We start from the raw sequence: 19,980 nt of genomic DNA, 5'->3' as shown, positions 1-19,980 counted from the left end.
CTTTTCTCTCTCTCTCCTCTCTCTCTCTCTCTCTCTCTCTCTCTCTCTCTCTCTCTCTCTCTCTCTCCTTCCTCTCTCCCTCTCTCTCTTTCTCTCTCTCTCTCTCTCTCTCTCTCTCCTCTCTCTCTCTCTCTCTCTCTTTCTCCCTCTCCCCCTCTCAGTGAGGTCGTTGCCAGCCCTGCCTTCCTTCAGGTTATATCTATCGACCCAACGCTCGCTCGCCGGCGAGGGGAGCTTTATGGGGACCAGGGGGACCTTCTGGGAGGGGACCGGGACCGGGGGGACCAGCGTCTGGGGGGGGGGACCGGGGGGACCACTGTCTCGGAGGGGAGCACCGTCTCAGACGCGGTAATCAATAGCGTCTTCATTATGGTGGTGGGGTGGCGAGGGAAGTGTGGAATTGAACAGTGAAAGGGAACGGGCAGTGCAGAGAGGGTTTGTCGGCTGAGATATTGTGATTGGTTGAGTTGTGCGTAGCAGTCACTAAGATATTCAATGGTCCAATGGTGTATTTTGAATTCTGCACCTTTTTAAGCTGCGTTTGCAATAATATCACACTTTGCGAACCTTGAGAATTACTGGAACTTCACAGGTTGATGCGTGTACGAATGAACAACATTTTTCAAAACAAATTGCATTGATTTATAGATTTGGAACACCGAGGAGTCTGAGTGCACTTTAGAGTTGTGGCCTCTGTCTTTTTTATCTCTTTTTTTCTTTCAATATACCTCTCTTCCTCTTCTCCCCCTCTCTCCCCCCCCCTCTCTCTCTCTCTCTCTCTCTCTCTCTCTCTCTCTAACACACTCCCACCCCTCCTCCGCTCCCCCTCCCCACCCAAAGACCGTCCAGCATTCCTCCCACCCCTCCCCTCCCTCCACCTGTCGCGCTCCCCCCCTCTACCCCCGAGGAGAGAGGGCAGGGGAGCGGGGCGGGTTTCCATTCGCCCGCCGAGTGACGGGGGTTCGATGACCTCTAGGTTATGCGCGGGACCGGGGCCCCGACGCCCGTCTGACGCGGGGGGGGGAGCTAGGGGGGGGGAGTCTTGGACAGGTCTGGGGGTTAGACTGGGGTGGAACAGGAGCTTCAGGGAAGGGACAGGCTAGGGCCACGTGGTTGCCTTGAGGTCGTCATATGCTGGCTGGTTTTTGGAATAAGTCTACTGGATATATAATTGATGCATCCTCAAGTAAACATATTCATATTCTTGATAACAGTTTAGCTTGAACAAGTGAGCACCTCATGTCTTATGTGCCTGGATTAGCGAGTTGCTTCAGATCTTGACTGTTCTAGCCATTTTAGTTCAGTTCCTTTTGCATTCTTCAATTCACTGCCCACTTCACATCCTTACAATGTCATACAGTGCAAGTTACCCGATTCCTTATTTTGTTTTCGCTTTCTTACAGTCACTCTTTATATTCCCTGATTCGTAATTCGACTTTTTTTAATGGCGTGCCCGACCTTGTTGCGTGATCCAATATTCCACTTACGTAATAAATACCACAACGTCCAGCATTGCAGCCATTCACAACAAACCGCAGCCAAGTGATGAAGTTGCCAAACCAGTTCGACATGTTTTCTGACAGATTATTCCGGCTAAAGTAGGATTAACGTCGGTGGGATACAGGGTTGGCAGGGGGTGGCAAAAACTGGTTTTTGCCAGTGGTTTTAACCGGTTTAAACCGGCTGGCAGAAACCCTGGTGGCAAGAACTGGCAAAAACTGGCTAAAACTCAGATGGTCAAACCTACAACTTTTCTAATTAGGAATGGATTTGAAATGTACAAATGCATTTCTGGTAGTTATAGAGATGCACTAAACATTCTGAAGTTTGCCTCATTACTTATCCCTGCTTAAAATGTCTATGCATGTCAGTAGACATCCACAACGGAATGTATTTCCATGTAGGAGAGAGTGGGGCAAGACGGCCACGGTAAGTAGGGTGCCATGTGGTGCCGTGCGCATATCAGTGGCAGATACCCCTTTGTACTTCTGATTGTGCAGGACTCACCCAGTCACCCTTGCACAGGCTCATTTGTCATCCCCAAAAGGCATCTTACTAGCTCCTTATGGAAAGCCCATGAAAATGTTTCTGAGTTATGAAGCATTTCAATGGTCAATGTCACTTCTGTTTGAAAGCATAAAGCTTTCACCGAATTCCCCTTAAAATGTTTCATGTTCAAATTCATGTCCAGGCATAGCATTGTGATATTTTTTAGTTTTTGCCAGTTTTTGCCACTTTTTGCCGGTTTAAACCGGTTTAAACCGGCAAATGGCATAAACTAGTTTTTGCCGGCAAAAATGCCAACCCTGGTGGGATATGATCCGTTACCAGTTTTCAGTAATGTCTGACATGCGATTTGATGAACAATGTTCATATAAGGATTGGTGAACAATCAGATAAACGTTGACCCAGGTCATGTCTTATGCTATGGGAAAGGGCAATCTGTCGTTCCGATGATTGAATTTAGAAGGTTGGCTCTCTTGAATGGGGAGGATTCTGAAACGTCATCAGAATGTCACGGGTTCAGCTAAGCAGTAGCGGCGGAACACCTTCAATTAACCCATTTACGCCCTTCGTTGCGTTTTCGCAACACAAGCAAGCGTCGACGTGATCAAATCTTGAGAAGTGTATAATGGCGTCTCACCGATGAGACAAGTTTCAGCGCGTTTAGCATGGATCCGCGCATGATGCTACGCAGTTACAAGTCTGTGCGGCCGGTAACTTACCGTCCAGAGCTCCCAGATGGAAGTCGAAGGTCCCGTCAGTGATGACGTCACGAAAACCAAAATAAGTAGATTAAGTGATTAATTATATCGTAATGAATAATGTGTGAACATATTCTGCAGAGTCCCTACAATAGCTAGAATATACATTTTATTAACAAATTATGCTGCAAATAGGGTTTGTGACTATTTTCAAATATGACTACAGTCGTGTTGCGGTAACGCAACGTTGGGCACATCGGAAAGACAGGGGTGTTGCGAAAACGCAACGAGGGGCAAATTGGCAGGGCAGCGGAAGTATAGGAACATCAAATAGACTTCACTTGAGATACGTTGTGGGTTCTTTCCTTCTCTCCCCAATCTTCCTCCCTCTCTTCCACGCTCCCCCCTCTTTCTCTCCTTCCCCCACCCCCTCTCTCTCTCTCTCTCTCTCTCTCTCTCTCTCTCTCTCTCGTTTTGTAGTCGTGAGGGACGTGTAGGTATGTAAAGTGCAAGGTGCATTTGCACGTGAATGTTGCGACACGTTTCACATTAACTCACTTAAACGGCTATCAAACACTCATTTCTTTTTCTCGCAGATTATCGGGCTATTCGAGCAATGGGTTTTGGAGCATCTGAAAATCGCATGGTAGGAAAAGGACCTGCATCAAACGGTCGGCGATGCTAACGGAGCTGAGAGATAGCGAGGTACTTTGAAAATTGGATCTACTTTGTACTAAATAATGGGGACGTAGTCTGGTATCAGACGACAGATAGGCATTGTCATTCTCTGGATGCAATCCGCTGGCCCTTACGTTAGAAAAGATCCAGAAAACTCCAGAAGCGGCAAATGTGGGATATGCCCCCTCGGGGGGGGGGGGGAGCAACAGACCCCTTCGGCAGGAGTGATGAGGGCGTCTGAAAAATAATAGTTTATTTTTAGAATTCATGGTTTGCACGGATTGATAAGGTGGTTGATGTGAAGCATTGCTTGTTTGTTTACTGAGGGTAGGCCTTTTGTCTAATCAGACCATTTTAGAGCTAGAAGCATTATTGGAATTAGGGAAAACATTGGTCTGAGCGGGCATGGTGAATCGTCGAGGCTGAGCCCATCCATCCAGGCCACCCATGAACCAGCCCCCCCCCCCCTTCCCAAGCACTTTCTGTATCCGGCTACAGACCTGTGCTCCTATGGGAGCTGCTCGAATGCGATATACCTAGTTGCCCGTCCAGCTCGAAACAAAGGTTGAGGCATGGAGAAGGATTCTACTATCCTGAAGATGGAAAGGACGGATTGACGAAACACTTGGAAAGTGTGAACTGCGTCGAATCGCCGGTCTGCCCTGGCATTGTCTCGAGAAAGAGGTTACAAGTGTGAAGGTCGCTGAGAGTGGGACAATGAAAATTTTGGATTAGGTGTAAAAGTGATAAAGTGGGTCCTGGGAGACACTTTAAGCCGAGTTGTTATGACGCTCTACGCCTTACGCAGGTAATTTGTGAAAGCCGGATAGGTTCATTTTTTGATAAGAGTGTGCACGACTACCCTGCATTTGAATTTGTCTTTACTCCTAGGAGGGTGGTTAACACTGGTATTGCGGATAGGCGCTTAGGCGAGGCACTGGTTGACTCCCAATCCTCGGTTAAATTGTTTTCAGTTTGGGGTTCTCATATGAGAGGGTAATGGGCTAATGGCTCTGTCTAACTTCCAAAAAGAAAGCACCGCCCAGGGTACGTGCCGACCACTAGGTACTTTAAATGGACAATTGTTGTTGATAATGACCGTTTGTTGCCATCTCCCCGTTCGCGAACCCTTAAGTTATGCTCCCTCATTGAGGCTCTTAGGCGGGTAATAAAGCATGAGGGATGTGGGTTCCGCATTCTCAAGCAATATTTGTCAACAGTTGGTGAAATATATGTTAAAACAAACTAGCATATACGGCGGTTTAGTGTACTTTATGTCCGTCTGATGTGCCCGTCGTTGCGTTTTCGCAACGCTGATGGCGTCCGGTGTGCCCTTCGTTGCGATTTCGCAACGCACGTTTTTTACGTTTTTCTCGAAAAACATTTGCTGCCGGCAAAAATTATTTTCGATTCCATGCAAGGCCCTGGTAGAAGCGTAACATATCTTGATTTCATCGATTTTCATGATGGTCAATATTCCTGGGCATAAATGGGTTAAGGGGGGGGGGGCACTGCCAACTTTTGGTCCCATTCTTTCCATGCAACGCCCACAGGCCTAATGCTAAAATGCCAAAATCAAAGGGGGGCACTGTGCCCCGGTGCCCTCCCCGTTCCGCCGCCTATGCAGCTAAGCAAACAGCCATGAATTACGCAACTGATTTCAACTCCATGCAGCGGTAGACGATGATGACTTATCTCGATTCAGTCCTTTCCGGCAAATGTCCCATGCTGAATGCATTAGTTATACACAAATATCATCGTCCCTACGCATTCACGTAAATATGTGTGTTGGCACGGGCATCACTTTCCGAAATGTATCTGTAGGGCTCTAGTGGTCAATTTTACTTACCCATGCAGCACCATTGGGTTTACGAGTATGTTACAAATTTGAAAATATTGGTAGGAATCGGGCCCTCCCAAACCTATGCAAAACGACACCCATGTATGTTGAAGAAGGCTGTTTTTGACTGGAGTTATTGACTACTCGTTCGTGTTAGCCCCTATTTTCGCTCTGTAGATATCCCCTCCCCTGTTTGCTGGTAAGGTGACCAGCAGTTCCAGCAAATACAACGAGGGTCTAATGGACCGGGCGGTGACTCTCTCCCTTGGAGTGTTTGCCGACTCCTCCCTCTCTCTTCTCCCTCGCTCTACCCAGCCCCTCTCTTGCCTAGTTCAACCGAACAGGTGTGACAAAAACATGCAGTAGGAGTTGTCAACTTTAAAAACAAACGTTCTATATAGTTAGATCAATATTTTTCATACGGTATGTTTAGGTATTACGTGAGGTGATACGCAATAGAATGAAATCAAGTGTGTTTAAGTGTTCAATATGGTCTTCTTCCGTTCATTTTATGTTCCATGGTTTTCTCATAGCTACAGTGCTCTTTGCTTCTTCAATGCGTTTCCCACTACCTTGATACTGTATTCCTGCAGTTCCTCTCAGGACTCAGGTGCTTCCCTTTGCATCCTGGTTCTCCATGGTATTTACCCGATACTTACCGGGATGCATTCGGGTACTCCCTTCGCCATTTACAGACTTACGTCATATTTGTATGATGCATTGACTGTAGACTGTGGACTGTGGAGTGTAGAAGGAGCAAAGTAGTCGTAAGGACTAGAAGTAAAGTAGGATCATAGAAATGTAGATAAAATCATGGGCTCATGCATGCTCTTGCCATGCTCAACCTTCCACTATACTAGGCCGTCCACCAGGCTCCCTTATCTGAGGCTGTGGGAATCCGGTCACATCCAGCTCCGCCGGGGGTCAGTCTCGGTCATCCGGGGGTCACGCCGGTCATCCGGGGGTCACAGAGGTCACCCGGGGTCAGGGGGTCAGCGCGCGGCTAACGGCTGCTTCGTCAGGGGGCCGGCGCCGACACTAGCGCCGCCGAGCGGCCGCCACCCGAATTAGGGTCGTCATCTGCCCTGGGGCGACGCGGCCTAACGGGGCACAGCTGAAGTGGCCGACGGTGGCGGCGAGGGAGGCCACATTGGGAATTGGGATACATGGAGGGAAGAGTGCGGAGCGGAAGGTAGAGGAGTGGAAGAGTAAAAAAATTAGAGACAGGGGATTGGGGGGTGAGCTACGAAAGAGGCATGGACGTTGAGGTTGGGAAGTGGAACATTGAAGGTGGAGAGGGAAGGCATAGATAAATCCCATATCATAAATTTACAGTTGAATATATACAGAGAAACTAGCGGTTTGGGGATGGATGATTTGAATACACAAGTCACAACCGTGCTGAGGAGATGGATGAAAAGTTCTGCAAAGAGTATTTAGGTATGTATTGGGCGCTGTAATCCCATATCTTTATCATACACAAATTGCACACGGAATGTTCAACTTTTTGTGGTAGGGTAAGGTGCCTAATTAGCGACCCTTTCCGATTTGCGACCTACCTCCCTACAGAAAAACTGGCAGGAGAAAACGGGGTAAAAACATCGTCAAAGGGTCAGCCATACTTTGGTTATCAAAGTAAATTATTTTCCGGTCGTCGATGTTTCTGGTGGGACGTTTCAGGTGAGTTTAAATAAAAATGACGAGTTTCTTATCCAAAACGTGTGTGTTTGGGCCCTCTCTGATGAAAAGCGATGCACATTAGGATGATGCACCTTTTTTATTCTGAATCGACATTCCTTTTTCAATTGATTGCCGTTTTCCCATAGTGAATCGCTCAACTGTGCACAGCATGGCGGCTAAAAATGAGTCGCAACTCATATTTCCTATTTGCGCCTGACATGGTCGCAAATAGCTCAAGAAGGGAAAGAAAGGGGAAAAGAGAGAAATGAAAATGAGGTGTTGCTGAAGCTTGCAATGTGTGGCAGGGGATGCCAAATGTCATCACCGACTGCAGGGGTGCCGAATTCAGCACGGACCTCGAATATCATACGAGATAGCCCGCAAAATTTGGGTTTCTGCCTTCTTTTCGCCTTCGGTGCATCACGTGATCAATTTTTCCTTACGTAAATGTGTTGGATAAACGTCCCTGTTCGAGTGATTGAGTGCTTTGCGTATAGGTTACCTTTTTGAGATCATATTTCATCTTTTCAGGCGTCGCATTTTTTGCCATTTTTAATATGGGGAAACCCATAGACTTATTAGCGACCCTCCCCGGTCGCTAATCGGGAAGAGTTCCCTATTAGCGTTTTTTGCAATGGGTTGCCAAAATGCTCACTACAAATAAGTTAGTGAATATTGGGGCAAAAAATGACTATATTTTAATAGAAAAATGAACGATCTCTCCGAAAATCAAGCCAGTAATACAGTGGCACCCACAGAGCGTGAGCAATGACGGTTCAAATTAAGGGGGTCGCTAATTAGGCACCTTACCCTATTTTTATCAACAAATGTTACTTCCTCAGCAAAGTCCTTCAGTCACCAGCGTCGAAGTTAAAAACCAAACAGATATACCGATCACATGACCACCGTGCCTGACCACACCACCAGGTCACGTGATCGGCCACCTGTTTCCCAGCTGCGGCTGTACCGTGACGATCCGTTTTTTCCCATAACCGTACTCGGGGCACCGGCCGGCCGGCCGTCTAAATTGAAATAAACCGTACTCTGCGGCCGATGCCTCGAGGCCTTCCAAGCGGCGGTCCATGTAGGTGAACGACCTAGCTGGACAGGGAGGGGGAGGGGTGACGGAGGGGGTCATGTAGAGTCCGGAGGAGGTAGAGGATGAGAGGGGCGGACGGTAGAGAGGCTGGGGTCGTGGTGGACGGTGGCTCAGAGAGCGGCAGAGAAAGAGAGAGGGATGGAGCGCTGAAAAGGCAGAGTTGGAGGATGGCTGTTGCCATGGTCCCACGGGGCAGTGGCGGATCCAGAGAAGATTTCGTGTGGTTGCTCCTCTGTATCGTCGGATAGGTATAAGGTGCATTTGTCATTTTCCTCTCATACAAATTATACTATTTTATCTTACAAAGCTCACCTTTTACACATCAACCCATAAGCATGCAAATTTCGCATGTTTTGGTTTAGAGATACCCATGGAAACACTTCGAGAATTTTTCACCCTAAAAGCCAATAATTCCACCTTTCCATGTTGTACCAAAGTTGAGCTCGGGATAGCATAGTTCGAGCGGCTGTGTAGATCACCAGAGGTAGAACAGGCGGAGCGGGTGTATGATTGTGGGTGTTGGTGTTACGTTTCTATGCGACACTGCAGTCTCCGCCCGACCACCCACCGTCCCGACGGACGTAGAGATGCAAATGGGAGTTCCGGGAGTGTCAACACACTGTGGAGGTGCACACTGTTCTGTATGCACCTCAACCCGTTCCACTAAATAAGGTGTTTCCTTTTCTTCCATACCCGGTGTAAATGTTACCTGATGTAACTATCACCTTTTACGAAATACCCAGTACCCACGTTAGGTATTGCCTTCAACGGCTGTGTAAAGAACACGTCCAAAACGGATCTGCAATATGTTAACAGGTCATGGGTTAGCTGGGTCTTGGGTAAGCATCTAACGCACCTTCCACATATCGAACTCTTATGTTTGTCATAAGATGTTTGTCAGTCAATCATCAGTTAGCAGGGTTCACAAATGGTTTCGTCAGCGCTTCTCTAGTCCCCCTTACCTAGCGCCTATTTAGAGTCCCCTGCCGTGGCCCCCGTCTCTGACGTCATTGGTCCGTGTCTGTGACGTCACAGGGGGTGCGACGCGGAGTCGGGGGCCGATGACCTCCCCCATCCCCTCCCCCTCCCCCCGGCCGCCGCAAGTCACTGGCCCGCGACCGAGGGGAGGGGAGGAGGGGAGGAGGGATGGTCACAACTCAAAGGGATACAGTTGGCTGCTGAAGCGACAAGACGCTAGCTGCCAATAGGACAGGACTTTTGACGCCTTATAAAAGCAGCTCGTGGGATTTATATGCTAATACTTTTTTTTGCAGTTTTTAAAACCCGTCAATGCATTTAATGACCTTCTGGTGAATAGTGCAAGTCATGCTGTTGACAAAAATAAATTCCCTAACTGAAAATCGTCTGAGACGGGTTTGGCTCTGACTGTCTTTTGAAGATTCGACCTTCGGTCCCTGGTGCATATCGTAGTGGGCTTGTAATCCATTCGGTACCTCTGATTCGTTTAAATTCATGCATTCTCATTTATTCCGTTATTATGAGACGGCCGGTACCTAAGCTGAATTCGAGATTGATTCTATTGTTTTTCACATTCTGATACATTTGTCCATTCATTCATTTCAATTCATTCGTTCATTTCCATTAGTTCTTTTCAATTCATTCATTCATTTCAATTCATTCATTCATTCATTCAATTCAGTATCGCTATATTTTCAGTTTTCATAGACTCACATCACGTCAGATTTGTTGGTGTTATTCTCGTATGTCCTCGTGCAGTCTCCAATGCATTTCTCGTCTGCCGCAGGTGCTGCCATCTGTAATCGGTCATGACCGACGAGGGCGACGCCTACCGGCTAAAATGGCAAACTCACGTGCCCAGCTTATGCACGGAGTTCATGGAGTTACGAAAGAACGAGAGCTATGTTGACGTCACTCTTGTTTGCCGTGGAGGGCAGATCAAAGGTAAGATCCGGCGATATAAAATGTAAGAGTTGGTAAGATCAAAGGCGTTTAAAAGGTGCAAAATGTGATTGTAAAAATTACAGCAGATAGGAATATTTTTTACTAGTGGAACATCCCGATCAATTAGTTGAATATTTAACTTATGGCTGCAAAAAGAGCAGCTAATCAAGTATTTATTAGGACTCTAAGGAGCCTCGTTTTGTTTTGCACTAACAATTGCCCTTTTGGAAAAGAAAGCATTACCGGCCCGATGAATTTACGTTTGAACCGCCTTTCATTGCGTCTGCATACCTATTACCTACACAACCACCGGCATGTAACTAAGCCAATATTTAGGATAATGATAGCAACTCAAAGATAAAAAGGTCATTCTCTAGCTCAGGATACTGACAAATTACATGCTCTGATAGTCTGCTGAAGTCGTGACTCATCATAAGATAATTGTTGACCACGCTTTTGTTTGATCTTATGTCGCCGTCTGTTCTACAGCACATCGTCTGCTGCTGTCATCATGCAGTCCACTGTTGGAGCGACTGCTAGCAGCCAATCAGGAGCCAGAAGCCACGCTCATCCTGCCCGACCTGCAGGTAACCATGGAAATCGTCATGTCTCGCAGATAGGTATCATGCTCATAAAGTTGTTGACTTTTACTTGTGCGCTGCTCGCGGTTATCAAGCAAGCGTTAATCTAGGTCATCTATAGGTCGTCTAGGTCATCTAGGTCAAATTTATGTTTTACACGGCTAAAGCGATATTGATTTTAGTCGATAACAATGTTTTGTCACATTTCTGACGCTTTTCGACTGAATTACTATCTACCATTCACTCCCTCTCTTCCTTTGTGTCTCTGTTCGTTCGTTTCACCCATTCTCCCCAAAATATCCTATGTTCACACTCCAATCGAGCGTTTGTCTACTCCCCAGATATCCTGTGTGCGTTCTCTAATCGAGTACGTATACACCGGTGAGATATCTGTAGCTGATTGTGAGATAGACGGACTGGTGGAAGCGGCTACCATTCTTCAGGTTCGAGGGATCGCGATGGCAGGGCCGCCTCGGGCGCCTCAGGTAAGTCACGAAATCACGAACGGTTGATGCCTGTCTTTCAGATACCGGCTTTAGATACTTATCGGATGTTTGTTGTATCATGTATGATCACTGTGAGGTTTATAGCTTTTCATAATAAAAATATGAATTCATAAGGAATCTGCCGTCTGTTTGACTTTTGGTTTTTGCCATTTTCACCAATTTTGTAGAACTGACATTTGTATTCTGTGAAGTCTCAAGTTTTAAATTTCTCGTCATTGCGTCTTTCCATTTTTCAAATCAAAATTCATTCAGTCATTTGGCATTTTGGCTCTTCCAAATCATCTCTGAATTATTTCCTTTCCACATGACATTTCAGTGCTTTATCTCGCCTGCGTGTTGGCAATGTGTGACGTCATCTGTGCTTTCCACAGCGTCCGACCAGCCTGCCTCTGCCACTGCCGTTCCTCTTCACACCGCCGGTGACGTCACCACTGATGACATCACCCATGATGACGTCACCGGTCAAATCTCTACTACGGCGAGCAATGACGTCACCAGTCCGATCATCACCTACAAAACGACGACGGAGCTCGGGAGAGAGTGAGGCAGAGCGGCGGAGGAGCGAGGCAGAGCAGAGGAGGAATGAGGCAGAGCAGAGGAGGAATGAGGCAGAGCAGCGGAGGAGCCGTCCTCGGGAGGAATCACCGGCTGGGCGCTGCTCCTCGCCTCTGTTTGTGGTGAGTTTAGAGAGGATGTGAGAGGAACATGGTGTTCCTTCCAACTGTTGAAATAATCGAAAACCGTTATTTGATACAAGCTTAATATTTCTGACCGTAAGTTTACGACAAAGGAATCATTTCGTTAACTAATTTTTTAAATATAAATATACCTATACCAGCCACAAATCCTGGTATGATTCCATGTGTTATTACATCATAACATGTACCAAAAAAGCTAAACAAGAACTTTGGAACCCGATTTGTATCAAATATCGTTCTTTCTCAAAGTTTAAGAACGCTCATATTACCAAGAAGCCTTCGCTAAAATGGCCGAAAGCTTAGGCTTGGGTTTACAAAAGAAAACAATTCTAACGAACAATGCTTTTGGTTATCGGACATAAACCTTCCGTTATTTTACTTTGACATAATTTCAGGTATTGAATTAACCCTCGCCGGCACAGGCTATTTGACGTCCTTCGACGGCACAAGGGGGGGGGGTAGGTACGAACCCCCCCCCTCGCGTTTGGCCCCTGATCTAACTAGAGCTTCGCGGAAAAAACGAGCGTGTTGCCCGTCACGAGAGGAAGCCGACGATACCCAACTTTAAGGTCCTAGGTCATCGGGTGACCTCTTAGGTCAGGTCAATGACCCGGAAACCGGGAAAATCGGGACCTGTTAGAAAGTCGTAAAGTGTGGCTGCTATGTGGTTTTCCGGGGTGCTGAAAACGAATATCGTGTTAGTTTTGATCAGAGATGATGTTTTTAAGCATTTAGACCAGGTTGGGTCAGGTCAGGTCAGGTCAACCGGTAGGGGTTGTGACGGGTATTCGTAATACGTGTCAACCGCCTCTGACAGCTTCGTAACATGTTACGAAGGCACCAAAACTACTTCGTAAATGTTCAAATGGTTGATAAATTCGAATTCAGCTCCAAAAACTAGCCTAGAAACATGTAAAACTCGAAAAAGTGAACCGAGGTCACCCGAGGTCACCAAAGGTCAATGACCTGACCTGACCTTCAGGTGACCTTGACACCCACCCTAAAGTATGGGAGCAACATCAAATCACATGTTTGAACGTTTGAAACCACGAAAAGCTTGCAAACGCGCGGCTAATGCGAGCCGACATACGCCGAATCGCGATTTCGGCCAAACATGGTCACGGAAAAGAGGTCATAGGTCAAAGGTCATTGGGGTCAGGGTCATGAAATTTTCAGGGTAGGTGTGAAATTGATCAATGCGAGGGTACTGAAAGTTTCGTCGCGATCGGCCGCTTTTTACGCGAGTTATTCGCGAAAAAAACCTTAGGGGGGGGGGCTGCATCAACCCTGTGCCGGCGAGGGTTAATTTCATATAGGTATTATTTTTCATACTCCTGATAATTTGACATAATTTCTCGCTCGTGTTCCAGGACACCGATGACGCCGACGAATCCCGTAATCACAGCGGCAGCGGCTCCGACGGCTCTGACCAGGTGACGTCACACGTCACCACCACGTCACAGGACGACTGTGTGACGTCATGTGTGACGTCACAGATGGCCAGCACGTCTCAGGGCTCGGATGGAGACCAGTCTGATCCAGAGACCAGTCTGCTGAACCCACAGGTACAGTCCGAGGAGGATAAATTCTGACTTTTAGTTATCAGTTATGAAACTCGCTATGAAGTGTCGGGCAAGGTGTATATTCTGACACTGCGGGCTAATAAAAAGTTTTCACACCTATCCGTGCTTCTATCCTCAGGATACTGAAATCCTTCTCCTCCACGCCGCAACCCCCCTCCGGGCTGGACAGGCAAATTTATCTCATGCGGGCTGCTCCCTTGGAGCGGCACCACTGCTCCTGAGGGAGCGCACCCCGTAGCCGGGTGCAGTGAGTGCCTTGGGGCTGGGTGGCCTGTCCTTGGACGGGCTCAGCCCCGGCGACTCACTAGGGTGCCTGCCCAGACCAATGTCTCCCCCTAATTCCTATCATCCTTCCGGCTCTGCAATGGTCTTGTCGACCGAAAGGGCCTAACCCAACAAAACAAACAAACAAAACAAAATAAAAAGTAGAATTCCTTATTTGCGTATCGTTACTCAGTCTCATCAACTTGAATCATATCTAAGTTGAAACGGTCTCGTCCTGAAGCATAGATTCTGTAGATGATATTGTTTTGAACTAGCTGAACTATTTTGAACTTGAACATAAGCGTAAAAAATATGCTAATAAATAAGCCGAAGTATGTAGGAAATCACACTGAAGAAATCATGCTCCTGTAGGTATGTTTTCTGGTTACATCCTTCACTAACATCACATGCTCATTGCTCTGTTTTTAGGTGGAGCTCAGTGAGGGCGAGGGCCGAGTCCGGGTCAAAACGGAGGATATGACGTCACCAATGACGTCACCGGTACTGGAGGCTACTGCGGGAAGCTGCGTGTTCTGCAAGAAGCACTTTGTGAGCGCCTCTGATCTGAGGGATCATATCAGCCGAGTGCATGTCACCGATCGGCTGGAGAAACAGTTCAAGGTCAGTTCAAGGTCATCAAGTGGTTGAGTGAATTGTTGAAGGTCACTTCAAGACCGACTAAATAATCCACTCAAGAGTATCGCAAGCTGGTTGGTGACGGTCTGTCTCGAGAGGGTTGTATTTCAATTTTATAACTCGAATGTAGTATAAGGTCACCGAAGTCCTTTAGACGTAGATCAAGGTTTATTCAAGAGCGCCTTGTTCCACAGTCAAATTGCAAGTTACAGTATCATCTGTTGATATTACAACCTGCCCGTTGCGACAGCCCCGATATTATCTGTTCTAACAAAGTCAGGCAATCGTCTGTTGCAGGGTTGTGCTTGGCTCATGAGTCGAGTCAGAAATTTGACTCAACTCTGACTCAAATGAGTCAGATTTGAGTCGAGTCGGATAAAATGTTGAGCTGTTGAGTTGAGTCAGAGTTGAGTCGGACAAAAATATTAAGACGTCGAGTTGAGTCAGAGTTGAGTCAGTAAAATAGCTTTTGACATTGAGTTGAGTCAAACATCCCCCCCCCCGCTTAACAACTTAGCCTTGGCCCTGCTGCTGGAATTTTTTTTCACCCCTCCCCCCGCTCAACAACTTTTTTATCTGAGTCAATTTTGAGTCAACTCAGTTGACTCAGCAAAAATTGAGTCAAGTTTGAGTCAACTCATATTTTCATTCAGACGCTTGAGTCATGAGTCGAGTCAAGGGAAAATATCAGCTCCTTGTTTGAGTCAGAGTTGAGTCAGGGCTTTCTGAAGTTGAATGATGAGTTGAGTCGGCAATTTTTTTTTAGTCGAGCACAACCCTGGTCTGTTGTTACAATTCGAATGTGGTCTCTGGCAAATATTGTCTCTGGCAATCTGGCGAATGCTGTCTCTGGCGAATGCTGTCTCTGGCGAATGTTGTCTCTGGCGAATGTTGTCTCTGGCAAAGACAGTTGTCTGTTGTAATAATTCTACTATTATCTGTGGTCACAGTGCGACTACCGATTGCTATAACTAACCAACTTTTATCTCTCCTCCAGTGCGACTACTGCCCGGCTGCGTTCGCCCGCTCGGCGCACCTGAAGCGCCACGTACGAACACACACCGGAGAGAGGCCGTACGCCTGTTATGTCTGCCCTCGAGCCTTCAGTCGGCAGGATAAACTGAAATGCCACATGGATAGACACACTGAAGAGGAGAGGCGAAAGGCGCAGGTATGTGATGAGTTTGATCTTTCTGAGTATTCGTGACATTGTGTACAAGGAGAAGACCAACGCTTTCCTATCAATTTGTGGTTCGAAAGAGAGCATTTGGTTGAAGCGGGTTGACGTTTTATTATATGGCATTCAGTATCATGCTCACAAATGTTGTCTTATCCGTGTGGAGATGGTGCATGAAACCTTTTAACCCTAGAACGCCTGGGGGGGGTGTATCAACCCCCCCCCCCCTGAGGTTTTTTCGAAGTGCACGCTAAACGGCTTGTCGTAGTGGGCTGAAATTTTCAATACCCTCTGGGGCAACCTTTGCGCATCTTTTGCCGAAAAAAAATTGATCAGGTCATGTCAGGTCACGGAGTTATGACGTCATAAGAGGTACAGCCTCCGGCCGACAGTTACCAAACGTGTGCGCCGAATCCCTAGGTTTTCTGCCGGTGATACCCACATTGTTTGATGGATCATGATGAAACTTCCCATGCATGTTGGGGCAAGCATTGGCTATCGTGTGGTGCAAGAAAATTGACCGGGTCAGGTCAGGTCACGGAGCTATGACGTCACAAGAGGAACAGCGTCCGGTACTATTTTTGAAAAGCGCCCGAACTACTATTTTGCTAATTCTTGTCACCTCAATGGGAATATGCAGCAATATTAGCTTCTACAGGGAGCAAATGGACCTCCCAAATCCAAAAATACAATCAGATTTCAAAAATTTAAATTTTGATTTTTCGAATTTCTGCCGCCGACTGTGACCTTGCCGACTTCCGGCGCTCCCAACGCGCCATTTTTAGAGCTAGGGAAACGAAATACATACCAAACGATAGAAAATTGATCAAGGAACACGATAGTGAAGGTTTCAAGTCGATATCTCCCACCGTTTTGCCGCAATCGCCGCGGAAAGTTGAAAAAGTTTGATTTTTTTCGGAAAATTTGACCTTTGACCGGTCATAAGTAGGTCAAATGTTGACCTAGGACCAAAAAATATACCACCAATCGCGAGATCTCGTTGAGAGCAATCCGTTGGTTTTTTCCGCTAAGCTCTACGACCTTCCGTTTCGAAACGCCAGGGGGGGGGTCGTAACAACCCCCCCCCCCTGGTCGTTCGTGTTATGAGAAATGGCCTGGTCGTGCGAGGGTTAATGTGGTTTGCTCGTCGCACCACTTGGAGTTATCATCATCGTTGCATGTGACACTCTTTGTAATAGCACGGCCCTCGAAGTGTTTTATTGTGTGTTCTGCTTTGTGCAAGACTTTATCGCACCATCATATTTACTTACATCTCTGTCATCCTACATGCATGCGCATTCCTCGCTGCGTCAGTCAGTTTCTGGAGCTCTCACCCAAGTCTTCTTGAATCGCTCGGGCGGAGCAGGGGATATGTCATGTTCCTCAGTCCTGGCGTGCGTTTTATGCTTGAACCGACATCTACCAAAAGTGTACATATGAGTGGTGCTTCGGAGAGGGTATATATAAGCATGTATGCATGTAAGTGTACCCCACTTTATCTGTGACGGATTTGTCCGTTATTACTTATTAGTATGTCACTACTTCGCTTCACCTGTCATTGGGCATACACATGTTGTTGATTGTTGTAAATACAAGAAAGATAAGGATGTCGTCAAGTTCTTCTTATAAAACAAGGATTTACCTTTTACCCGCATGCTGATGCAAAACTTTGTGACCTGCTACATCATAATTGTTTTTGCTTGCGCTAACCAGCACGTACTAGCATGCTTCCTACCACGCGCTAGTAATGTCACCAGCCTGTGAACACAAGTGACGTTACCAGTTTGCTATATACCACTCGCTGGTGTCATAATTCTGTACCGTTGCCATTTACTTATGACGTAATGACACGGTCACCACCTGCTGTTTCTAACATCATCACCGTATCGCCATCTCTCACTTATGACAATACGTTTGTCTCGTTACCTTTCATAATGACGTCATTTTTTCCATTTCTCCTTCTCACCAATGACGTAATTATTTCTTTTTCCAGACACCGGATGGCTCATCTCTACCCAGCCCCACCAGCAGCATGCAGAGCTACCTGCGCAGTCTCAACCCGGCCGGACTGGCGCTTCTATCTCCCCAGCCCCAAGCGCCGCCACAACCAGTGGCCTCCTCATCTGCCGGACCAGACAACCCGTTCATCTCCAGACCTCAGACGTCAGCCGCTGGAGGAAGTCAAGGTTCCTCCGCCAACCCAGGTCTGCCTTACCTGCAGAATATCCTAGATGATGTGCAGATAGTGAGGGATAAGCGTCCAGCTTCTTATTATAGGACGGGGAGACGCGCTGCGGCGGAGACGCTCCTGGGAGCGGTGAGGCGGCTGGGAGAGTGCTCGGTGAAACTAGCTACGCCAGTGGAGTGACGTCATTTTGAGGGACGTCACACTTACCTCGGTGTGATGTCATCGGTGGGATGGTACGTCACCTGAATGACGTTGGTGTGACGTTATCCGGTGGTTGGATTTGAGACGGCAGGGTTGAGAGGTGAACGATGGTTTATTCGCACTAATCAATAGTGCAAATAGTGTGGGCGGCAGAATGCACCCTTGTGGTATCCTTGGGGCATTATTGAAAATAGTACAGAAAATGGCACACAACTTTTTGTTGCACCGGAGGTAATTGGCAGAAAAACTGCAGGAGCTAAGATGCTACCGATCAGCACGCCAAAAAAGCTCGTTTTCTTGGCGGACATTTTTGTATTCAACTAATGCTAACCGTGTTTATGACTGACGAGACGCCACTGATGAACTGACCGTTACTCATGAGGGCATCACTGAAATTGACTGGCATTCTGGGCTGAAATGCTGAAATTCTACCCAACACACCAGTGTGTGGCATTCATTCCATAACGCAGCTTTAGCCGGACGTCTGACAAGTATGTCAGTTGTTGGATGTTGTGCTTTTTTGGAGTGTGCTGTTTTGATTGGTGATGCTGTTTGAAACTGGGAGTTTTTGCCTCTTGATTTGCTTACTCAGACAGAGCATTATGTCTGCTATGTTGTTATTTAGTAGTATCAACTCCTGTCCCTTGTTACCCAGTTAGAGGCTATCCAAACGTTCATGAATATTTTTCGATCTCCTCGCTGCGAATGGCGATGTCCTTTATCTCAGAAGAAATCAGCTTTACTTTTGTCAACTGCTCATTGTGTATTTCTCATGATTTGTTTTCTGATAACCTTCGTTAGAATGATGTATGTCATCCATGCTTATATGCACTAGCAAGCCGCGTTACCAAGCATTGTGAATGATGCGTTGACGTTGGTAAGCTAGCGTGCACACGGATATGGCTGGTTAAGAAACTCAGATACAGTTAGTGTTGTGCATTGTATAGTTACCCCGTCCCTTGTGTATTTCCCCTGTTTGTATCGTAGGCCAGTTAAATGGCAGCCAGACTGGCGTGCCAAATGCGTGCTCAAACAAGCCTTGAGGGCATTCTCTCAATTTCGGGACCAGTTTCATGGAGGAGTGACCGGTGCTCCCTCCTGATGACGTTCCGGTGTCTCTTTAGAACGACATAAAAACTCCCTTGAGAACTCGAGTACCGTTGTACTATTGTATCGGTGCGCATAAGTACTGATGGACGGTTCTCAATGGGAATGATATAGACACGGCCAACCGAACTTGTACCGTAAGTAATGTAGCTAGAGTGATACTCCATGTCGACACGAGCCAGATATAGATGCTATGCTAGCCTGTAATTCTGACTGTTGTAGTTTCTCGTTGGCATTCTGTAACATGGCGGAAGCTGTTGCAGAAGTCCTAGACCTCCCCCGGTGCAATACGCGTTTTCTGTACATACATAGCTCTATTTATGTTTATGGGTATTAGCATACTTCGTTGTGGGGTTAAATGTTGCGCAATGTACAAGCGCAGAAACTGATTGTGACGTTGTTTTTGTAGCAGGTTGTGTTGCGCCTAGTTTTGTTACATCGCGCGGGGTTTGCTGGCTTTGGGTCTGTTCTCAGTTTGTTCTTCTATTCTGGTGGACGGTTGCTCGTGAAGTTGTATTGCTGGTTGACTGGTATCAGTAGACTCGATGTGGCCCCTCGCATAATTCTGCAGGTTAAGATAAGTTAGAAATGCATTCACTCTGTGAATTCCAAGTGGTCAGTAAATGACATTAGGTATGTTACAGTCTGTTGGAGACTTTAGCAGTTTCTGGCAGTCCAATTCAGTCAGTAACAGTTGTGGCATTTTGTTTGATAACCTGCAGGGCTCCTGTTGCTGTCTGCCCTCGGTTGTTGTTTCAACTTGGGGATACCTTACTGAAGAGAATGGTGCTTGGTTGACTTTTTTAGTTTGGAGCATTTGTGTGTTGGACGATACGAGTAGAGAGTCTTTTGGACGTTGTGTGCGCTGTAGCGTTGTTTTTCCTTCTACTCATGGATAGGAGACGGATGTGGGCATTTCCTGTGTTAGAAATATTTCTACGTGTGGATGACGTAGCATTTGTACCAATACAAGTTTTCTACGGACTTGTTTTCTTTCTAAGCTTCTAATATAGTTGAATTTGTCTATCGACAAGAAGTATATGGTGCGTATAGATCAGATAATAATCGAAGTTTAGACATGCTCGCAGATATATGCGCAATATGTTTTTATGCT

General features: G+C 46.7%; 1 protein-coding gene across 1 annotated transcript; it reads left to right on the top strand.

Annotated features, from left to right (window-relative positions):
- The first annotated feature begins 9,764 nt into the window (after positions 1-9,764).
- LOC122376060 (B-cell CLL/lymphoma 6 member B protein-like) lies at positions 9,765-19,850 on the top strand. The gene is made up of 8 exons (XM_043355734.1): positions 9,765-9,925; positions 10,415-10,512; positions 10,848-10,991; positions 11,384-11,689; positions 13,081-13,275; positions 13,987-14,178; positions 15,191-15,364; positions 17,364-19,850. Exons 1-8 carry the CDS (start codon positions 9,790-9,792, stop codon positions 17,736-17,738), a joined length of 1,620 nt encoding a protein of 539 aa, XP_043211669.1. The 5' UTR covers positions 9,765-9,789; the 3' UTR covers positions 17,739-19,850.
- Positions 19,851-19,980: the final 130 nt, after the last annotated feature.

Source organism: Amphibalanus amphitrite, unplaced genomic scaffold (genome assembly GCF_019059575.1).
Source record: "Amphibalanus amphitrite isolate SeventyFive unplaced genomic scaffold, NRLGWU_Aamphi_draft 002000F_arrow, whole genome shotgun sequence".
NCBI lineage: Eukaryota > Metazoa > Arthropoda > Thecostraca > Balanomorpha > Balanidae > Amphibalanus > Amphibalanus amphitrite.
Note: the sequence above shows the minus strand (reverse complement) of the source record. Positions and strands in the feature narration are given on the sequence as shown.